Genomic DNA, 23,131 nt, shown 5'->3' on the forward strand with positions numbered 1-23,131 from the left:
GAATGGTAAGAAACAAACTGCATCAGGTCATAATCGATGTCAGAAAACCAAGATAATAGTCATCGAGTCATAATTGATGCACACTACTGAATGGTAAGAAACAAACTGCATCGAGTCATAATCGGTGTCAGAAAACCAAGACAATAGTCACCTCTACCTAGCTTTCCCCAACTGCCGTGCACCCTTGGTGATAAGCGTCACACATACAACCACCCCTTTACCTCACAGCGGTTGGTCAAGTGGTGTGGTATCCCTTTTCCAATCGTTGTGGTATGAATTTTTTGTAGTTGTGTGTGCTTGAGCAATTTGTAATCAAATTTGGTTATATTGAAAATCCCTTGGAAGTGCAAGGGGACTGGACTACCCCTGATGTGTAAGAGGAACCAGGATAATTGTTTGTGTGTTTTCTTAATCTTTTCTATATTTCTGTTCAACCTTATTCTATTGCAATCATCATCAAACTTTGACTCATATTTATTCCTTATGATAAGAACCTGATAAGAGATTTATAAGAGAAAAAGAAGAAAAGTTAGCACAATTCAACCCCCTTCTTGTATTTTTTTATCACCTTCATCCTTTTTATAGGAGTTTTAAGAATGCTTTAGCTTGTTTTTATTTGGTCCATATGGACATATGTGGTCCTTTAGCTACCCCATCTATGTTAGGCCATATATAACTTTTTAACGGTTATGGATGATCAAATAGATTTTGTTGATTCTACCTAATGCAATACAAATATGAAACTTCTAATTTGATAAAATCTTTTGTGCAATTTGTTTATACAACCGTTGTGATATGTAGAGCGCTACCTAACTTTCCATAACGTTCGTGTACCCGTGTTGATAAGCGTCATACATACAAACACCCCTTTACCTTAAAACGGTTGGTCAAGCGGTATGGTATCCCTTTTGCAATTGTTTTGGCATGGCTTTTCCATAGTAGTGCGTGCTTGAGCAATTCGTAATCAGATTTGATTATAGTGAAAATTGTTTGGAAGTGCAAGGGGACTGGACTACCCCTGATTTGTAAGAGAAACCAGGATAATTGCTTATGCGTTTTCTTGCTCTCTTTTATATTTATGTTTAATCTTATTATATTTCTATCATCATCAAACTTTGACTCAGATTCAATCATTATGATAAGAATCTGATAAGAAATTTATAAGAGAAAAATAAAAAAAGTTAACACAATTCAACCCTCCTTCTTGTGTTTTTATCACCTTCATCATTTTTATAAAATTTTTAAGAATGCTTTAGCTTGTTTTGATTTGGTCCATATGGGCATACATGGTCCTTTATCTACCCCATCTATGTTAGCCCATAGATATCTTTTAACGGTTATGAATGATCACAATAGATTCTGTTGGTTCTACCTCTTGTAATAGAGGTAATACAAATCTGAAACTTCTAATTTTATTAAATCTTTTCTGCAATTTGTGTTCACTCAATTCAACAAAAAGTCAAAACAATCAGGTCTAATAATGGTCCCAAATTCACAATGAAATTCTTTTATCTCAAAAATGAGATTTATCACCAGGCCTCTTGCATTTACACTCCCCAACAAAATAGAATTATAGAAAGAAAGTACTAACACCTCTTAGGAGTGACTCATGCTCTTATTTTTCAATCTCATCTCCCTTACATTTTTTAGGCTCATACCATGGCTCATGCAAATTTTATGATAAATAGATTACCCTATAAAATGTTAAGTTACAAATCTCCTTTTGCTTTAATTTATAATGCTCTTCCTGATTACACGTCTATGAAAGTATTTGGTTGTCTTGTGTATGGATCTAGCTCTAAGTATAACCGAACTAAATTTGACCCCAAATCTAGGAAATGTGTTTACTTAGGATACAAACTAGGTGTCAAAGGTCGCATATTATATGACCTTAAAAACAAATAAATATTCTTATCTATGCCACTATTTTTATGAGCACATTTTTCCCTACAACACATTCACTACAAATTCTTCCAGTACCAAAAACTTCCCCACCCCTCCAACTTATCAAGATTACACATTAGACTACTTAGATCACATCACATCTCAAACGCCTTCTCCCATTCCAAATCACATTCCTTCTCAACCTGCTCTTGAACGACAACCACATAATCTTTACCGCCACTTCTTCTCCTATTGTAGAACACCATAATTCCTTGTAATCTCTTATTTGTAGCCAACCCATTACAAAATCTGATCAGATATCCAAACCTTCAAACTTATCTCCAGTATTATCATTTCTCTCTCCTACAAAGTAATTCTTTCAATTCTACAAGTAATACTAATTTCCCTATCTCTCATCACATTTCATTTGGAAATATATCCCATAGTCATAAATTATTTAGTTTAAAATTATCTGCCAATTGTGAACCTAAGTCTTACAACAAGGCCATTACCAACCCTCATTGGAGACAAACTATCTCCAATGAAATTCAACCATTAACCAACAATAATACATGGACTTTAACAACTCCTTCTCTCCATAATAAAGCCATAAGTTGTAAATGGATTTTCAAATTGAAATTCCTTGCTAATGGTTCCATTGAAAGGTATAAGGCTCGACTTATTGCCCAAGAAAATAATCAAACCGATGGTTTGAACTACCATGAAAATTTTAGACTATTCATTAAGATGACAACCATTGGACTATCCTTTCTATTGCAGCATCTAAAAACTATTTTTTACATCAACTTTATATTAATACCTCTTTTCTTCATGGTAATTTAGATGAGGAAGTCTATATGAAATATTCTCCTGGATTACAAGTTTTCTCTAAAAATATTGATTGTAAATTAAACAGTTTTATTTATGGCCTCAAGCAGGGCAACAAACAATTGAGTCATAAATTATATATTTCTCTCCTTTCTCTTAGCCTTACCCAATCTAAATCTGACTATTCATTATTTGTTAAGCATGACAACTCATACTTCACTTGTATTCTTGCATGTGTCGATGATTTGCTGATTGCAGACAATAACATTTATGAAATCAAGAAGATTAAACACTTTTTAGATTAATCCCTCACCATTAAAGACCTTGGTATCTCAAATACTTCATTGGTTTTGAAATTGATTGCTCATCTCAAGACATTTCCTTATTCCAAAAGGAATACACCCTTGACCTTCTTCGAGAATACGTCATGCTCGCCTCTAAACTAGCACCCACTCCCATGGATACTAGTCATGACCTTCATTCTGTCGATGCTAAAAAAACTCACTAATTTCTTTGCCTTTCGAAGCTTGATAGGTAATCTCATTTACTTAACGCATTCCCGACCTAATATCTATTTGTAGGTTGAGTTGACACCTCTCAAAACCTACGAAACAACATGTAGAGAAAATTTTCCGCATTATGAAGTATTTCAAAGCAGCTCCCGCACTTGGACTTTTATTAAAAAAAGGAATCTAATCTCTTCATCACAGATTTTAGTGACTTAGATTGAGGCACTTACAAGGAAACAAGAAGGTCTACATCTGGCTTCTGCTTTTAATTAGGATCATCCCTCATTAGCTAGAGAAATAAAAAATAACACATTTCGCGGTCGTCCTCTGAAGCCGGATACATGGCAATTGCTAATTCGTGATGTGAAGCACACTACTTCTCTATTTAATAGGAGACCTTGGAATTCAACATCAGCAACCTATTTCAATTTACTACGACAACAACAACGCCATTTCACATTACAAATAATTTGGTGTTTCATGAACACACCGAGCATATCAAGATGGTTTGCCACCTTTTTTGCAACAAAATTCAACAAAAAATCATTTATCTTATATCCATCAACACAAAGGATCAAGTTATCAATATTTTCGCCAAACCCCTTCATAGCGGTCCTTTCTCTTACTACTAGAAAATTCGCTTTTAATGACCGAATTAGAGACCAAAAAAGCTTAAAATCGGTCACTAAAACGTTTAGCGACCTATTTAGCGACCATTACTTTTCGGTTGAAAAAGTGTTAGTCGCTAAGCTTTTGCGACAAATTTAGTGACCGAAATTTAGAGACTGAATTAGTGACGATTTTAGAGACCGATTTTAGTGTTTTTTTTCATAAAATAAAATAAAAAGTGATACCTAGAATCGAGCTTCTGACCTCCGCGTATTTTAACAAGAACTCGCCACTACATCACTTAACGTCTATTGTTATATTTTATATTTAAACATATATACATATAGTTTTATGTAAATATATTATATGTTCAAACAATAAAAAAATATGAAAATTTTAGTAAAAATTAAAAATTGAAAGAGAATTAAAATATTTAAAAAATGGAAAGGAAATAGTAACATAATAAAAATAGAAAAAGAAAACAAAAAATATTAGTGACCGAAATTTCAATCTCTAATTTATATATATATATAAATTAAATTGGATATAAAAAAAATTTTGTGACCGATTTAGTGACCTCTTAAAATTTGCTCATGAATATCAAATTTTTGTGGCTAATTCGGTCACTATAGAGACCAATTCGGTCACTACAGTGACCAATTCGGTCACTACAGTGACCGAAATTTCGGTCACAAAATTTTAGTCTCTAAATTGGTGGCTGATTTATTTTAGTGACCGATTTAGTGACCTCTTAAATTTTGCTCATGAATATCAAATTTTAATGGCTAATTTGGTCGTTACAGTGACCAAAATTTTTTTATTTCTAATTTGGTCTCTAAAAACAAATTTTCTAGTAGTGTCTATTATTCAAACTAACATTAAAAGATATTCAATCTAGTTAAAAAGTTGTAAGCCTATAATTTTATAATTTATTTTTAGGTTTATTATCTTTAATATGTATTCTTTTAACGATTTAGTAATAAAGAATTTAATTTCTTTTCTTTTCATTTTGTTGAATGCTATTAGTCAAACAGACTATTAGTTTAACAAAATAATTTAAAATCTATTCAAAATAAATGTTTATCACACAATAAGTCTCTCCTAGCATCTCAGCTTGAGCTTGGCATCGATCTTACAAATAAAAATATGCAAAAATATAAAGGCATGTGGATCTCATGAAAACAAATAATATTTGTATTTTTTATTTAAAAAAAACAATATTTTAATAAAAAAGCATTTCATTTCATTATAGAAACTCAAATTAAAATGCCATATATTTAAGAAGGTGACAAGAGAGATTAAAAAAAAATACATGATCATGAAAACTCCAACATGGCTGCTATAAAAGTACGAATCACTAGGGGTACCCTAAAAATTGGTACTATCATATAAAATAAAAATTGAGTGGTGATGATATCCAACAACTTTATATTACAATGGCTAGATAGATTGATATGGTCTCCACCATATACCTCATCTAAGGACAGCCCATCAGTTGATCAGGACCATTGACTCAGTTGATCAGGACCATTGACTTGTTTTGGTGGGGAGTCCTAAATCTCAATTTACATGTGAGGTTGGTGAGAGGCACTGTCAACCTTATTTTTGTTTTTATTTTTTCTCACATTTTTCTTCTTGTTATTACATGTAAAATTGGGTCTAGGTTATTGTCATGATCACTGTTCACTCTTCTTGTAGTTCAGTGTTTGTCTGTGAATTATTAAGAAGTTGTGGGCATTTATGGATGTAGGGTATAAGTTCAGTTTTTCAATTGAATCATTTTTTTGGTATTTATTGTGTATAGTTGAGTTTTTAGCTTTAAAATTGGCTATGAATTCATCGATTTTGTAAAATAAATTTTAATTTCTTTTACAATAAAACAAACTCATTCAATAGATGAAAGACAAAAGGTATAAACATAGTGAAAAAATTGTGTTAGGGTATTTCTCATCCGCAGTTTAACAACAACACTAATAATTAAGCCAAGCAAGCTATGGACTTCAACAAACTTAGAGAAAAAAGAATCAAAAGGGAGTTACCAAACCAATTCCTTAATCCAATCCACCAAACAAAACTCTTCCGCATGAGACATATGAGTTTATGAACCACAATCTTTATATCTATCCAATTAAGGATCATATCTTTAGCTTTAACACTAGCTTTATCACGCGCAAGTCGATTATACCGACTCACAATAATGAAAAAACTCACAATTTATGGATGAATCACATGTTGAATGGAAATAAAGGATTGATTTGCACCAACCCTGAAAAGGTTCTTCCTCAAAAACACAGCACTATCATCTCAGCTTCTTTGAGACCTATCATCAAACACCTTGGACACAAGTTGACAACACCTTAAATTTAAACTAAAATTTATTGTTTAATTTATTTTTAAAAAAATTTATTCAAATATAAATTATTTTATTTTCAACTCGGTTTAATTAGAACCGATCAATTTATAATCAACTTTTTTTTCCAGCCAAATCAAACACATTCTTGTCATTATTTAGTGTTTAGTTTAACTATATTTGTTTTTGTCAAATAGTCTAGTGACTAAAATTTTATCATAGCGATCGTTAAATTGATCTAATTCTAATTTGGTGTTGAACTTAATAAGGAGAACCACAGTTTAGTGCGCAAATATGTATAATGAATAAATTATATATGCTCCGATCAAATTCGCGATGTCATACAAAGTTACCAAGTGATTTGAATTAATAGTATAATTTGAGTATTTGACTGTTATAATAGGGTACATTGAATACTGTTACTGTTTATTTATTTATTTACCTTGGTATTTAATATTTTTGTCCTACTTATAATTATTTACATTAAAGGACCAACTTGATCTCACACTTTACTCCGGAAAAAAATAAATAAATATTATAACTTGCAATAAAAAAAGCCATATATTTCACAAACCAAAACAAGTTATAAATTCATTGTCAGTAACTCAAATCTCACCTTCACACTTCTTCCCACACACTTTTCTATTCTATTCAACTCCACCAATTTTTCTCAACTTATCATCATCTTTACATTGAAATAGAATTGAAGTTTATTCATAATTTCATAAACAAAACAAACCTTTGTCAAAATCAACAATGGTGGTAAAAAAACCCAAGATTGTGATAATTGGAGCCGGAATGGCCGGCCTAACAGCCGCCAACAAGCTCTACACTTCAACAGCCTCAAAGGACTTATTCGAACTCTGTATAGTCGAAGGCGGAACAAGAATAGGTGGAAGAATCAACACTTCAGAGTTCGGCGGTGACAGAATCGAGATGGGAGCTACATGGATCCATGGAATTGGTAATAGTCCAATTCACAAAATAGCTCAGGAAACAAATTCACTTCATTCCGAACAACCTTGGGAGTGCATGGACGGAAACAGCAACGACGAATCCGTTGTTACTGTCGCAGAAGGCGGTTTTCTTCTCGAACATTCAATTGTTGAGCCTGTTTCGAAGCTTTTCAAGAGCCTCATGGAGTATTCACAAGGGAAGTTAACTAAAGAGACTGCGAAAGATGAAGTTTTAAGTTACTATAACATGGCTGTTAAAGCTTCTTCTTCGAGCTTTGGCTCGAAGAAGAATCTTAGTATTGGTTCTTTCTTGAGACAAGGTCTTGATGCTTACTTCGAGTCGGTCAAGGAAGGAGATGAAGTTCAAAGGAACGGTGATTGGAGCAGGATATCGCTTGAAGAAGCGATTTTCGCAATGTATGAGAATACCGAAAGGACTTATACATCGGCCGGTGATTTGAATTGTTTGGATTATGAAGCTGAGAGTGAGTATAGAATGTTTCCTGGTGAAGAAATCACAATTGCTAAGGGCTATTTGAGTATAATTGAGTCTATCGCTTCTGTTTTACCACCGGGTTTAGTTCAATTAGGCAGAAAAGTCCGAAAAATCGAATGGCAGCCACAGAAATTGTGTGCCGAACATGATTATGGTTATGAGAGAAATAATTTTTTTAGGCCGGTTAAGTTACATTTCTGTGACGGATCTGTTATGTATGCAGATCATGTCATCGTTACTGTTTCACTCGGAGTTTTAAAAGCTTCAATTTCACATGATGATGACGAAGACGATGACAATGATGTTGATGGTGGTAAAGGTATGTTATTCTGTCCTAAGCTTCCGAGTTCAAAAGTTGAAGCGATTTCGCGGCTTGGTTTTGGTGTTGTTAACAAGCTGTTTATGCAATTGAGTAATTCAACAACAACAAAACTTGATGTTTCTTCGAACGGATCCTTTCCGTTTCTTCAAATGGTGTTTCATTCGCCTCAGAATGAAACACGCGACAAGAAAATACCGTGGTGGATGAGAAAAACCGCGACACTTTTTCCCATTTACAAGGATTCAAGTGTTCTTTTATCTTGGTTTGCTGGCGAAGAAGCATTGGCACTTGAATCACTCAAAGACGAAGAAATCATGAAAGGTGTTGCATCAACCGTTTCGAACTTTGTACCACCTCATTCGAAATCAATAAGCAGAGTTTTGAAGAGTAAATGGGGAACAGATCCTTTGTTTTTAGGATCATATAGCTATGTCGCGGTTGGATCGAGCGGTGAAGATTTAGATAGAATGGCGGAACCTTTGCCGATGAAGATGAAAGATGATAACAATAGTTTTTCATGTGATCCACTTCAAATTTTGTTTGCAGGAGAAGCAACTCATAGAACTCATTATTCAACAACTCATGGAGCTTATTTCAGTGGTCTTAGGGAAGCTAATAGGCTTCTTCAACATTATCATTGTGTTGGGATTTTGAACAACTAGTATTATTTCTTTTTTGTTTTTTAATTTTTGAATATTATTATTATTATTCCTATTTTTAATTTAAAAAAAAAAGGTCTTTTTGTTGATTTTCTTTAAGGAAATTTAGTAGTGAGTGGTTGGGGAAACTTATCAATATTAGAAGGGTCAAGATTAATAGTGAAAAATGGAGACATGCTTGTTTGTACTACTTGAAGGAAAGTTTCTCCAAATATTTATTTATATCTTTATTTACGGGTGTACTTTACTTTGCTTTAATTAATCTTTAGCTTAATATTGAAAGATTCCATCTAAAATCAAATTCCGTGCAGTCAAAGTATCATAGATTTTGTCGTGATAATCAATATTGACTTGATTAGACAGTTGATTTGAGATCGGGCGATCATAATCAATATTTAGTATTTACATGTCTCAAAACAATGAATGATTTTTTTTATTCTTGGTACCATTTTAAAAGAAGTTAAAATGAATTCCCGTGTAAACTTGAACATAACATGTTTGGATGTTCTTGATTAAAATGCTATCTCAGTGAATGAAAGTTGACTTAGATAGTAAAATACCGTCTCATCTAAAAAGTTGTAAGTTCAACTCTCATTCAATTTGAAGAAAAAAAAATCAGTAAATAATTTATAAGTATTTTTATAAACGCTCTTTAACTTTGAGGTATACCTTGCATCTAATAAGCTTCCCGAGACCATCGGATTTAAAATTTTTGTGACAAAAAACTTGCATTGAAGTTTCAAAATTGATTATTGCGTGTATATGCGTGACTAAAGGGAATCAATTTCAATAGCATCTTCTCCTCCTCCATGTGTGTTTTCTAGCTTTCACTTGCATCAAGGCAAAGAACATGATCCACCAAATACGGCTATTCATTCATCTATGAAATGAAATATGGCTTGTCAACTGGTCAGGCTTATGTGTCCTTCTTGTCATGTTATCTAATTCTAGTACTCTCCTCTACTTAAATGCTACGTACCCTACCTCTCTATATCACAATTGGTCCCTTCAAATCCTATTAAATATATACATATAGCTTCTAGGTAAATGATAATAGAGTTTATGCATCAAAAACTCTACTTAATAAGGTTAATGTATCAAAAACTAGTAGTAGAAAACAAAAGCATTGAATTGAATTCTAGCTTGTGAGAAAGAGAGACAATAAGTGAGCTGTATAAGACTGTAAAAGAATCATCACATGAAAAATGGACCAATGATGGGGTCCCATGTTGCATATTGATGACTAGTTGTGGTGTCTATCAATCAGACAAATAACCAAAATGTCCTTTAACAATGAGACAGAATTTGCAGATAATTATGGCCATCTGATTGTAGTAGTGAGTGATCTTTTGTGCAGAAGCTCTCATGGTCAGGATTCATGAAAATGACTGGTCCCATTACTAGTAACTAGTACATTATATACAATGCAATAGGACAGACATATACAATGTACACCATTTTGCTCTAAGTAACAAAAATGTTCTTACCTACCAATTCTTATTCATTAGTGTTGGATCTGTTCAAACCAAATCCACCTTACTTATTACTCTCTTCCCTTTTTTGATTGCTTCAATTTTCATGTCCCCAAGCATCTTCAAGCTGAACGCCATTTTACCAAGATAAATATTTTTTCCTCTCATATCCGATTTCCTGCTATAGAAAAAGCTCGCGGCTACACGCCTACTTGCAATAAATTAACTTGACAACTAATTTGAGATCAGATGACACAAATTACACGATATAAAAATTAGTCTTGTCCGGCATCATGAACTTTTTCTAATAGTCGAACAAAGCGCCAAGAACATACTATAGTTGCCACTAGAGGCTCAAACAAGAGATGTGGTTTTTTTAGCCCTACATAGCATAATATTAAACCAAATCACGAAATATCAGTTCACGTTCACGTCTTTGGTCGCAAGAGGATCTCTTTGGACATGGATCACATATAAATTTTTAGTACATAAACTCATTTTTAGAAGTGTTGAAACACAAAAAATTGAGACTTCATTACATTCGAAATTCTTTGACTTAATTTAAGGTTTCATTCTAATCTTTTTTTTTTTAAATAAATATTATCGGTTTCATGATGGATGAAACCCTCAACCATGAAAAAGGAAGTGTTAGTTCCCTAATTCTCAACCACTCAAGCTAGCCATTGCTTTTTTCCAAAGATATTGTGTAATAATGTGTCAATCACATGTTTTATGCTCCATGTTTATTATGATCCCTCTGATATTTTTTCAAACTATTCCACAATCAAATTTGAGGGGTCCATAAATGTTAATCAACCTTCATTTTCATACCAAAAACACAAAACAAACATCACATGGAATAACAACCTGTGTCATTCAGTCACCAAAAGCATAGCAATGGAGTATGATGTATTATGAAAAATGCCAAGGATGATTATCTAAGAATATCTATTTGGTGACTGTATAGTCAAATCAAGTGCAATGTAAAGTGAGAGTCTCAATTATTATTATTTTGTAACATTTCTCATCTTCTAATTAACTCATCCTTTTAAAAGGAAAAAATAAGGAAAAGAAAAACATAAATGGCCCACATGCTATCTCTTTTGGTCTCTTGTGGGCTTCAATCACTCTTTGATGATTGCATATCACAGACCAATCTGTCATCTAGTCTTTGTCTCATACATAAACTACCAAATGAGAATCTAACTTCCTTTACCCTCTTACCTACTAATCCAACATCTTAATTACCAATTAAACTCACCCTTTTTCCCTTTAATTATCATTATCTTCACTTGCAATATATAAAGAGTTGATGTATCAATTATACAATCACATATAAGTTATAACTAATAGCATGTTTGGTTTCGCGGTGGAAAGCTATTAGACGCGTAAATGGCCAGAAGTTAAAAATTCTAATTTTTATTGAATCACGTTGAAATTACATTGAGACGTGATTTAAAGGGTTGTCGTGGCTTTCTGACGTGGAACCAAACACACCGTAAGTCGCTTAATCATCGTTGAGCTCGTGAGAGATAATTAATATTTTTTTTAAACTATCTTTTTGTTAGTGTTGTATTTCATATATGAAACTATCTTTTTGTCAGTGTCATGTCTGATATATGAAAATTAAATTCTTATTACCGAACATTTTCACCTCTTAAATCGACTCTTAGAATGCAAATCAAATTATGAGGATCATCTTTCTCATTTAAAAAATACATGTCGTAGAAGTGTTCATATAGTAATATGCACCACTAAATTTCAATATTGATTTTTTCTGTTTATTCAGTTAATTGGATGCACTTTAATCATTCTCATTCTATAAAGATATTCTTCCTATCATATTCACCTTTGGACACACATTTCTTTAATTTTAAGTGTTCAACTTCTTTATCATTATGATCTTGCTTTTCCTTTTTTTGCAAATCTTAGATTAAAAGTCTAATCATAGATTAATAGGTCTCTTTCACTTTTTTTTTTCTTTTCAAAAATAAGAGCAACATTTTTGCATTTATAGTACAACATTGATACTTCGTATTAAAGACTTGCTTGATTCTGACACATATCAACATGACATTTCAGTAAATTGAATTCAAATATGAATAGTTAAGCAACCCGCGTGAACTATAACTAAATAAAATATTGGATAGATAAAAGAGATGTCCATATATCTAATCCATCTCTTAGAATTCTAGAGTATAATGAGATTTAATATTTATGTATTTATAAGTTCTCCATACCTCAAGAGATCCATAGGGGACAAACAAAAAGATGAGATATTTAATTAAGTTATCACTCTAGTGTTTGGATTTTTCTTTATTAAGGACTATGTAGAGGTAGGTGTAGACCATTTGGTTTAATAATAGTAAAGAAAGATCATGAAGTAGGACACTTAAATCTTAGTATGGAATCTTTGGGTATAGTCATAGTCTTTCGCTAATAGGCTTGTTTTTTAGGTATTTCCAAATTTCTTTATGAGATTGGAATCATATAGTATATCACACAATTTACCATCTTTTTCATGATGATTGAAGCAAAGTAAGCAAAGCATAATATTTTAGCTGGACATGTCCATGACATGATAAGGACAGTCCTCCTTAAATATGGTCATTTGACAAGCAACAAACCAAACAATGTTACAACATTTTTAAGTTATTATAATCGAAAAACTAAGAAGATAATAAGCTAAAATTTGTTTCTGCTCATTTTTTTTTATTTTTAAAAAATTATTTATCTTTTAAATAAAGGACTAATCCCACTTAGAGTAACAAACAAACATATGTCCGTTTAGACCGAAAAATTGAGGCGAGACTAAATAAACGTTATTGAGGGCACAAACTTAAAAGTTTGGTCCATTTTGAAAGAAAAAAAAAAGTCCACATAGAATAGAGCAAACAAACATATTAGAAGGCAAATACCTAAAGTTTTAGTTAGTTCTAAGAAAAAAGTACAAACAAACAAGACATGTTCAGAAGGCCGAATCCACTTTATCACCCCTAATTTTACCGTTAACTTATGTAGAGTTCATTTTAAAATCAGAATAAAATTTTATATGAATTGATCTAACACAAAAATTATTAAACCTAAAACATTCAAAGAAAATCTTGAAAGGAACGCCTAAATATACCTTTCATTTTTAACACTTTACTAGAATTTTCTTATTATTCTTATGCTCATTCAATAAGTACTTTCTTTTGCTTTATAGTATAAATATTATGATCCTATCAAATTGAAGTTTGTGATTTTGCACAGCCGACTTGGTTCAATTAAGCTATCTAAGAAGCAACAAAAGTATGTGAAAAGAACAGTATGATAAAGGACATAACAAGATAAGAGATTTTGTTTTGATTAGCATCTTAATCCAATAATTTGTCATCTAAACTACTATATTAAAATGGAATATGATAACGAAATGACCCTCGAATCTATACTTTTCTTCTTATTTTTTGTTGAGTGGTGGTAAAGGTGGTAATAGCTGCCAATTTATATAAAGTTTGGCTTAAGATGCAATGATTAAAATTTCCTTTCTTTCAACTCACACCATAAACAAAAGGAAGAGAGCTTTGAAGAAAGGGATACACAAATCCATGGAATGATAATGATTGTAGTTTGGAGGGGCTTGAAATGTAATTGTGTGTCTTTAATCAACATCTAGACATTGGTACTTTATTTTAAAATGTAATTTAACAAATTAATATTTTTTTAGTAAATTAACTTTAAAATAGTTATTAGATTGGTTAAAAGTGCAATGAATAGTAATCTCTAACTATATAGGGCTATCATATTTGGGTTGATTGAAAATATACATGTTAAAGAAGTCTCACGTCGTTTAATTTTGTAAAAAAAAAAGAGAGTACATTGCTATATAAGGAATTTAAGTTCTTTATTATAAAATGCATAAGTTAAAAACACTTTAAATTTGTGTTAGAATGTTGTAAGATGTAGTTAAATATTTATTTTGCAAGGTGTGAGTGTACTGGAGGATGAGGGTATATTATGTATTAAAACAATTTTGCATAGTGTTATTCTCTGGTTGTCTGTCATTTGATATTGGTCGTGGTTTTTTTTTCGATTTTGGAGATTGTATATTATGTCTTTGTGTTGTGATTGTGTCTTTTATTATCTCTTTGTCGGTTTTTCTCAACAACTTGTATCCGAGCTTTTAGTTTGATTCAGGGATAGGAGTTCTTAGTATGCTCTTTGGTTGCAGTTTTGTTTGATTTTCCACGTCAGAAAAGAATGGTGGTGTTGTAAAAGAGTTGTCGAGTTGCAGTCACAACTTCTGCTGTATTTTGGGTTAGAGAAAGTTGATGGAAGAATTGTTTTTGACTTGTGGAAAGTTTAAGTTAAATATGTGTTGATACAATTAGGATTACACTAGGTGTAATTTAGTGGTCGATATATGAGCATTGATTGGCATTTATGCAAGATGTACTATGAGATTATGTCGGTAGTTGAAGATTTTTCTGCCAACATGGAAGTTACCCCATAAATTTCCAGCCTAATTTTCGACGCGTGAAATTCTTGGTGTTGTTTAGCTTTAAGTAAAATATATTCTTCATTATAAAATATATAATTTTCGGTGATGACAATGTGAAATTCTTTGAGTGGTTTAACTTCAAATAAAATATATTCTTCATGATAGAGTATGATAGTTTTGAACCATGATTGTCGATAAAGACAATGTGAAAATTCTTGAAGTTGTGTAGCTTCAAGTGACTATACTATTTATGATGGAGTGAGATAGTTCTCTTTAAGCTATGATTGTCGATGAAGAGAATGGAAGCTAGTGTATTATTCTCAATTAAGGCGGAGATTATTTGAGTTGGATGAAAATATACATGTTGAAGAAGTTTCTCATTGCTTAGTTTTGTAAAGGAATGGAGAATCCAAGGCAATATAAATGATTCAAGTTCTTTATTATAAAATGCACCATTCAAAAACACTTTAAGATTGTATTTGACTTTTTTGTTCTCTTATACTCATGTGTTAGTGTCATACCCCAAATTTGACCGCCTCAAGCATTAACAATTTGAAATTTTTTCTCTAATGTTTAATTAATTTTTTAGGGTGTAATTGAAGACAATTGTTGCTCATTAATTAACTAAGGGGATGTATAAATAATTATTTCTTGGTATTAGAGAGGTGTATTTAAAGAGCAAGTTACATATAGTTGGGCCTGGCAACATAAAATAGGGCGAATTTTGGCTTAATCGATCCACTTATCTTTTGGCCCAAGTCCAAGTTATGTTTTTGTTTTCAAAAAACAAAAGTTGACCGAGTCAACTATAATTCTAATTATATATTATTGTAAATCATTATATTACTACTATTATTATTCATTTCATTATTGTTAATTATCTATTATTTAGAATATTATTATTATCAACTATTATTCAGAATATTATGGATTAACTATTAATACTAATTATTATTATTATTATCAGTTAAAATATTATTGTATTAGTTAGCATTATTATTTATCATTAGTAATATTATTATTAAAATTAGATTTTAATTAAATTAACTAAACATTGGGAGATAGTTGATCAAGTCAACTAGGGTTGTTTTACCCTTTCTATCTTCAAGCCTCAACGACGCAGCCACCGTCCCTAACCCTACAAACCCTAATCAACAACATCAGCCCAAATCCAACAATATTTTTGGAATCAAATCTCATAAAATCAAAGTGAAATAAAAAAAATGAATCAAATATTACAAGAATCATATCAAATAGGGGATTGAAGGAAATTCGTATGCAGATAGGAAAGTAAGTACAAAATCAAATTGGAAAACCCAAATCAAATCTTGAATTAAATTCTTAATCAACTAATTGAATCAATCAATAATTTTGTAACAACAAACTCATCAAAGATTTCCTAATTTGAATCTAATTTTAGCACTGTAAATTAAACCCTAAAGTTCTAAAAGAGGGAGAGCAAAAACTATGAGAAAAACGCTTGAAGTTTGTTTCGAATCCGTCGTTCTTGCTTCAATCGCCCTCCCTCGTTTTGAAATCTAGGTTCATAACTGAAACCTAGTTCTTCAAAAGCAAACTTTCGGCTGCCGCACTTGCAAAAGATTGAAAGCGAAGAGATCAGACAAAGGGAATTAGGGAATCTGGAATCGATTTGCTAAAGGATTCACGGCAAAGAAGGTAAATATAAATCCACTTAGCTTTAGGGTTTCAATACTTGCTGCATGAATTGTTTGAATTTGAGGGTTAATTGATGATTTTGAGGATTGAGGTTGGGTTTCTACGCCGTCAGGGTTTGAGGAATGGGTGAAGCTTTCTGGGTTTTGAGGGTTTTTTTCATACTCAAATTTTTCACCCCCTAAGATGCCACATCATATGACATTTCACAGACTCCATAAACTCAAAACAGATACCCAGAGTAGTCACTTATTCACCAAGTACTCAGACTAGGGGTTCAAGCCAATATATTCAGGTTGAGGATCAGTCAAAGATGGAAATAATCCTCAACATAATAATAGATCCCAAGTTATTTCATTCATCTACAAATGATCTCCAATCTCAGGGCATCAAGCCTTAAGTCCCTCAGAGGCACCAAATTAGGGATTTTGAGGTCATCGGAGATTGAAATTAAGGCTTTCACTTGGGGAGATCCTTAGACCTCAAAGACATTATTCAAAGATCTCAAGCATCTTCAAATGATTCTCACATCAATATGTAAGCCAAGATGTACTTCAATTCAAGTTCACCAACTCCCAACTTCATCTGGTCCATAATTAGGGTTTTTTTTTACCTAATTCACCTGGGAAGTTAACTTTTGATCAAGACATGATCCCATGGCTCAAATTATGGCTCAGAAATAGGAATAGACTCGGTTATAGAAATACCCGAAGATTTTTTCTTCTTCTTCAGAGGCCTGGATGGTCCATCTCCAACAAACTTTCATAATATGAAATTGAAATGCAATTTATAGAACCGGATTTGAAATGAATATGCAATGGAGTTATGAATGAGACAGTTACAGAATCTGAATTAATTATCATAAATGCTGAAAGACGTTAGTGGAGGTTAGCGTGAGATTTGAAAAGATTTGCACAGTTACCTAGGGCGGCGTCTCATCAACTGCACGCATGCTTGTCCCTTCTGATGAACACATTGTCATCATCTGGAATAGCTGATGACAGCTGTTTTGCTTTAACAGAAGTTCTGACTCATACCGGGCATATGAAACGTTAGTAATAACAGTTTTAGAGTATCCATATGAACATACATAATCAGAACATCTGACAGATAAAAAAGAAAATAAATAAAGCATAATCTTCACACTAATCTACATATTAGATCATCTCATAACTTTATTCTAGGCATAAATCCATACTGATGTTCTTCAGAATGAACTTAAACCTATCTTCAGCAAGGGGTTTTGTAAATATATCAGCCCATTGATGACCTGTATCAACAAATTTTAAAGAAAGAACACCCTTCTGAACATAGTCCCTAATAAAGTGATGTTTAATCTCTATATGTTTAGATTTAGAATGTAAAATAGGATTTTTAGATAAACAAATAGCAGAAGTATTATCACAGAATATAGGAATGTTACTCTCATATATCTGATACTCTTCTAGATGACTTTTCATCCAGAGCATCTGTGTACTACATCCAGCAGTAGCTACATATTCTGCTTCTGTTGTGGAGAGTGCAATTGTTGCTTGCTTCTTGCTGTACTAGGAGATCAGATGACTTCCAAGAAATTGACAACTTCCAGAAGTACTTTTCCTTTCAACTCTATCTCCAGCGTAATTAGCATCACAAAATCCTACTAAGTTGTATTCTTTAGATCTTATGTAGACTACCAACATTAGTAGTACCTTTCAGATACCTAATAATTCTCTTAACAGCAGTTAAGTGAGATTCTCTAGGATCTGATTGGAATCTAGCACGTAAGCATACACTGAATAAAATATTAGGTCTAGAAGCAGTCAGATAAAAAAGAGATCCTATCATACCTCTATAAATCTTCTGATCTACCTTCTTACTTACCTCATCCTTACCTAAAACGCAAGTTGGATGCATTAGAGTTTTTGCTTCTTTGCTATTAGATAGTCTGAACTTCTTCAGAAGTTCTTTGACATACTTAGTCTGATGAACATAGGTTCCTTCAGAGGTTTGATTGATCTGAATGCCTAGGAAATATTTGAGTTCTCCCATCATGCTCATCTCAAATTCTGCCTGCATAGACTTAGCAAACTCCTTTCCAAGGGTAGCATTTTATGTTCCAAAAATAATATCATCAACATAAATTTGACAAATTAAAATATCCTTTTTATAGGTTTTACAGAAGAGAGTTGTGTCTACTTTTCCTCTTTGAAACCATTATCCAGAAGGAAAGAACTTAATCTTTCATACCAAGCTCTGGGAGCTTGCTTCAAACCGTATAACGATTTCTTTAGTTTAAAAACATGTTCTGGAGACTTAGAGTCTTCAAAACCAGGTGGTTGGTGAGCATACACTTCTTCATCTATATAACAATTTAAAAAGGCACTCTTAACATCCATCTGATTCAGAGTGATGTTATTCTGAGTGGCAAAAGAAATTAACAATCTAATAGATTCTAACCTGGCCACTAGTGCAAAGGTTTCAGTGTAGTCAATACCTTCTTGTTGAATATAGCCCTGAGCAACCAGTCTGGCTTTGTTTCTGACAACTTCACCTTTCTCATTCAGCTTGTTTCTGAATACCCATTTTGTTCCAATAATATTGAATCCTTTAGGTCTTGGAACCAGATCCCAAACGTCATTTCTTGTAAACTGATTTAACTCTTCTTGCATAGCAATAATCCAGTCAACATCTTCCAGAGCTTTATCAACATAAGTTGGCTCAATCAAAGACACTAAACCAAATTGACATTCTGCATTGTTCTTTAGGAATGCTCTTGTTCTGATGGGATTGTCTTTCTTTCCAATTATAACATCTTCTGGATGGGCAGAGTTGATTCTTGAAGATCTTCTGATTGTTGGCGCTTCAGATATTCTGAGGTTCTCTAAAGAAGCTGCAACTTGATCTTCTGACACTTCCTTTCCTCTGGTCTCTTCATGATCTGGATCAGAAATGTCTATATCTGCAAAATTCTCATTATGCTTTGGCTTTTCAATGCCAAGCTTATCATCAAATCTGATATTGATTGATTCCTCAACTATCTGAGTTTCAGTATTGTATACTCTGTAGCCCTTAGAGCGTTCAGAATATCCAAGAAGGAAACACTTTTGAGCTTTGGATTCAAAGTTATTCAAATGATCCTTAGTATTCAGAATATAGCAAACACATCCAAATGGATGGAAATATGAAATGTTGGGTTTTCTGCTCTTCCACAATTCATAAGGAGTCTTATTTAGAATAGGCCTAATGGAGATTCTATTCTGAATATAACATGTTGTGTTAATTGCTTCTGCCCAGAAATGCTTAGCCATATTAGTCTCATTGATCATGGTTCTAGCCATTTCTTTGAGAGTCTTATTCTTTCGTTCTACAACTCCATTTTGTTGTGGAGTTCTAGGACAAGAAAAATCATGGGCAATACTATTTTCTTTGAAATAAATTTCAAAGAATCTGTTCTCAAATTCATCACCATAATCACTTCTGACTTTTATGATTTTACATTCCTTTTCAGATTGAATATGATTACAGAAGTCAAAGAACACAGAATGTGACTCATCCTTGTGTTTTAAGAACTTTACCCATGTCCATCTGCTGTAGTCATCTACAATGACCAATCCATATTTCTTGCCTCTGATTGATGTTGTTTTGACTGGGCCAAACAGATCAATGTGCAGAAGTTGTAAAGGCATAGAGGAAGAGACAACATTTTTAGATTTAAACGCAGGTTTTGAAAACTTCCCTTTCTGACATGCTTCACAAAGAACATCTGATTTATATTTCAGATTAGGGAGTCCTCTAACCAGATTGAGTTTGTTAATCTGAGAAATCTTTCTCAAACTAGCATGACCCAATCTTCTGTACCAGACCCACTGCTCTTCGTTAACGGATAGAAGGCGAGTAACCTTTTGGTTCTTAAGATCTAAAAGATCAATCTTATAAATGTTGTTCTTTCTTTTGTCTGTAAATAGGATTGAGCCATCCTTTTGACTAACAGCTCTACAAGACTTTTGATTAAAGATTATGTTATAACCATTGTCACTTAATTGACTTATGGACAATAAATTATGAGTTAATCCATCTAATAAAATAACATTAGTTATATAGGGAGAATTACAAATACATATGGTTCCAGAGCCTATGATTTTTCCCTTCTGGTTCCCTCCAAACTTCACTTCTCTAGCAGATTTAAGTTCCAGACTTTGGAACATAGACCTTCTTCCTTTCATGTAATGTGAGCATCCAGAGTCCAGGTACCATGACATGTTTGTCTTTTGTGCTTTGAAAGAAATTTGCAACAGGAATTATCTTTTCCTTAGGTACCCACATTCTTTTGGGTCCTTTGGGGTTAGTCCTTCTCACGTTCTGATTGAAATGAGATTTTACATAAATTTTTCCAGAATGTGCAATAGCATGATTCTTTGTGTGTGTGAGATGGAAACTATTAGAGTGTGATGTGTGTTTGATATCATGAGAATGACCATACTTAAACTGTTCATACAGAGGTTTATATTCAATGATCATTTTATCAATAGGTTATAGTTTATATGGGATTCCTCCCTCAAAATCTATACCTACCCTTTTGTTTCCACTAACACCATAAATCATAGAGGCTAACTGACTTCTGCCTATGCCTCTAGATAAGAACTTTCTGAAGCTCAAGTCATATTCTTTCAGAATATTGTTAGTGCTTGCAATAGACATGTCTGAACTTGAAGATTTTTCAACATCTTTAGTTAATTTTAAAACTTTTTCTTTTAGTTCAAAGTTTTCTATTTCAAGTCTCTTAATTTTAGATGCAAAAAACTTTTTGAGCTTTTTGTATTTGAGACTAAGTTGACTCTTGACTTCCAGAAGTTTTGGTAAACAAGAAACTAACTCTTCTCTAGTGAGTTCATAAAATACCTCTTCAGAGTCTGAATCAGAAGTAGATTCTTCTTCAGCATCAACTGTTGCCATGAGTGCTATGTTGGCTTGCTCATCTTCAGAGTTTGACTCTTGATCAAATGAATCAGAGTCATCCCATGTAGCCATCATGCCTTTCTTCTTTTCAAACTTCTTTCTTGGATTTTCCCTCTAAAGCTTAGGACATTCATTCTTGTAGTGTCCAGGTTCTTTACATTCATAGCACACTACCTTCTTCTTACCAGATCTTCTGTGTTCAGAAGATTCTCCCTTTTCAGGTTTCTTGAGGTTCTTGAATCTTCTCTGCTTGCTTTTCCAGAGTTGATTCACCCTTCTGGATATGAGAGACAATTCATCTTCTTCTTCTGACTCTGATTCGTCAGATCCTTCTTCTTCCTGAAAAGCGTTAGCACAATGTTTATTTTTATATTTTAAAGCAATATACTTACCTTTCTTCTGAGGCTCATTTGCATCAAGCTCAATCTCATGACTCCTCAAAGCACTTATAAGCTCTTCAAGAGATACTTCATTCAAATTCTTTGCAATCTTGAATGCTGTAACCATTGGTCCCTATCTTCTGGGTAAACTTCTGATTATCTTCTTAACGTGATCAGCTTTCGTGTATCCCTTGTCAAGAACTCTCAGCCCAGCAGTCAGAGTCTGGAATCTGGAAAACATTGCTTCAATATTTTCATCATCTTCCATTCTGAAGGCTTCATACTTCTGGATGGGAGCCAGAGCTTTTGCCTCCTTGACTTGTGCATTTCCTTCATGAGTCATCTTCAGAGATTCTAAAATATCATGAGCAGTTTATCTGTTTGTGATTTTCTCATACTCATCATGTGAAATAGAATTTAACAATATAGTTCTTGCTTTGTGGTGATTTTTGAACTCTTTCTTTTAATCATCACTCATAGCTTGTCTAGTGATCTTGACTCCTCGAGTAGTTACAGGATGTGTGTAACCATCCAACACTAAATCCCAAAGATCACCATCTTGACATAGAAAATAACTTTCAAGCCAATCTTTCCAATATTCAAAGTTCTCACCATCAAAGACTGGTGGTCTATTGTATTCATTGAAGTTGTTACTTCCATTGTTACCATTATTGTTCTGCTCATTAGGAGTTGGTACTGGATCAACCATTTTTGTGTTTTTCTCCTAAATCTTTTGTCTAACACTGTTAAGCATTTGCACCTAGAACCGGCGCTCTGATGCCAATTTAAGGAGTGAAAAACACTTAGAAAGGGGGGTTGAATAAGAGTTATTTCTAAAAATGGCAGATAAAAAATAATCACACAGTTATTTTTATCTTGGTTCGTTGTTAATCAAACTACTTCAGTCCACCCCTGACAAAGTGATTTATCTCCACTGAGGATTTAATCCACTAATCAATCTTGATTATAATGGTTCTCCACTTTGACAACTTCTAAGTCTTCTAAAGTATGTTGATCACAACTTGATCACTCTAGGAATTCTTTTACAAAATAGTAAACAATATTACAAGAGTTTAATGTGCTTCTTAATAAGCTATAATCACCAAGTGATTTTCTATCAAAATTAAGTTCTAACACTCACTAAGATATTACAATGTTTTTGAGGTTGAAGATGAAGTTGTTAGCTGTTTGTGTGAAAACATTGAGAATCAATTTGGCAGCGTAAGGTTTCTTTTGCGTAATTTCTCTTATTCTTCAGCATCCAGAGCATCACTTATATAGGCAATAAGAAAAGTGACCGTTGAGGAGCATTTAATGCTTTGCGTGAATAGTACACTGCTGCATTTAATGTTTCACTCTTTTGTCAACTACCTTGAGCCATATTTCAACTGCTCTTGCTGACTTTGCCTTTTGTAGCTTCTAACGTTCCTTTTGTCAATCAGATTTGACGTTGTAGCTTTTTCATCTTGTACTTGCTTCTGGAATCAGACTATTAAAATGACGTTTGAATATCAGAGTCTTCAGCGTTGGTGCAGATTGTAACTTCAGTCACTAGACTTTGGAAGTTCCTTGCA

At 32.9% G+C, this 23,131-nt stretch overlaps 1 protein-coding gene across 1 annotated transcript; it reads left to right on the forward strand.

The window, feature by feature from the left end:
* The first annotated feature begins 6,763 nt into the window (after positions 1-6,763).
* Positions 6,764-8,843, forward strand: LOC131595063 (probable polyamine oxidase 5). Its single transcript, XM_058867295.1, has one exon. The coding sequence runs from the start codon at positions 6,937-6,939 to the stop codon at positions 8,614-8,616; it is 1,680 nt and encodes a 559-aa protein (XP_058723278.1). The 5' UTR covers positions 6,764-6,936; the 3' UTR covers positions 8,617-8,843.
* Positions 8,844-23,131: the final 14,288 nt, after the last annotated feature.

The sequence above is a fragment of the Vicia villosa genome, linkage group LG4 (genome assembly GCF_029867415.1).
Source record: "Vicia villosa cultivar HV-30 ecotype Madison, WI linkage group LG4, Vvil1.0, whole genome shotgun sequence".
Lineage (NCBI taxonomy): Eukaryota > Viridiplantae > Streptophyta > Magnoliopsida > Fabales > Fabaceae > Vicia > Vicia villosa.

Coding starts and splice junctions, on each gene's coding strand:
- LOC131595063 (XM_058867295.1), top strand. CDS start 6,937: ATGGTGGTAAAAAAACCCAAGATTGTGATAATTGGAGCCGGAATGGCC.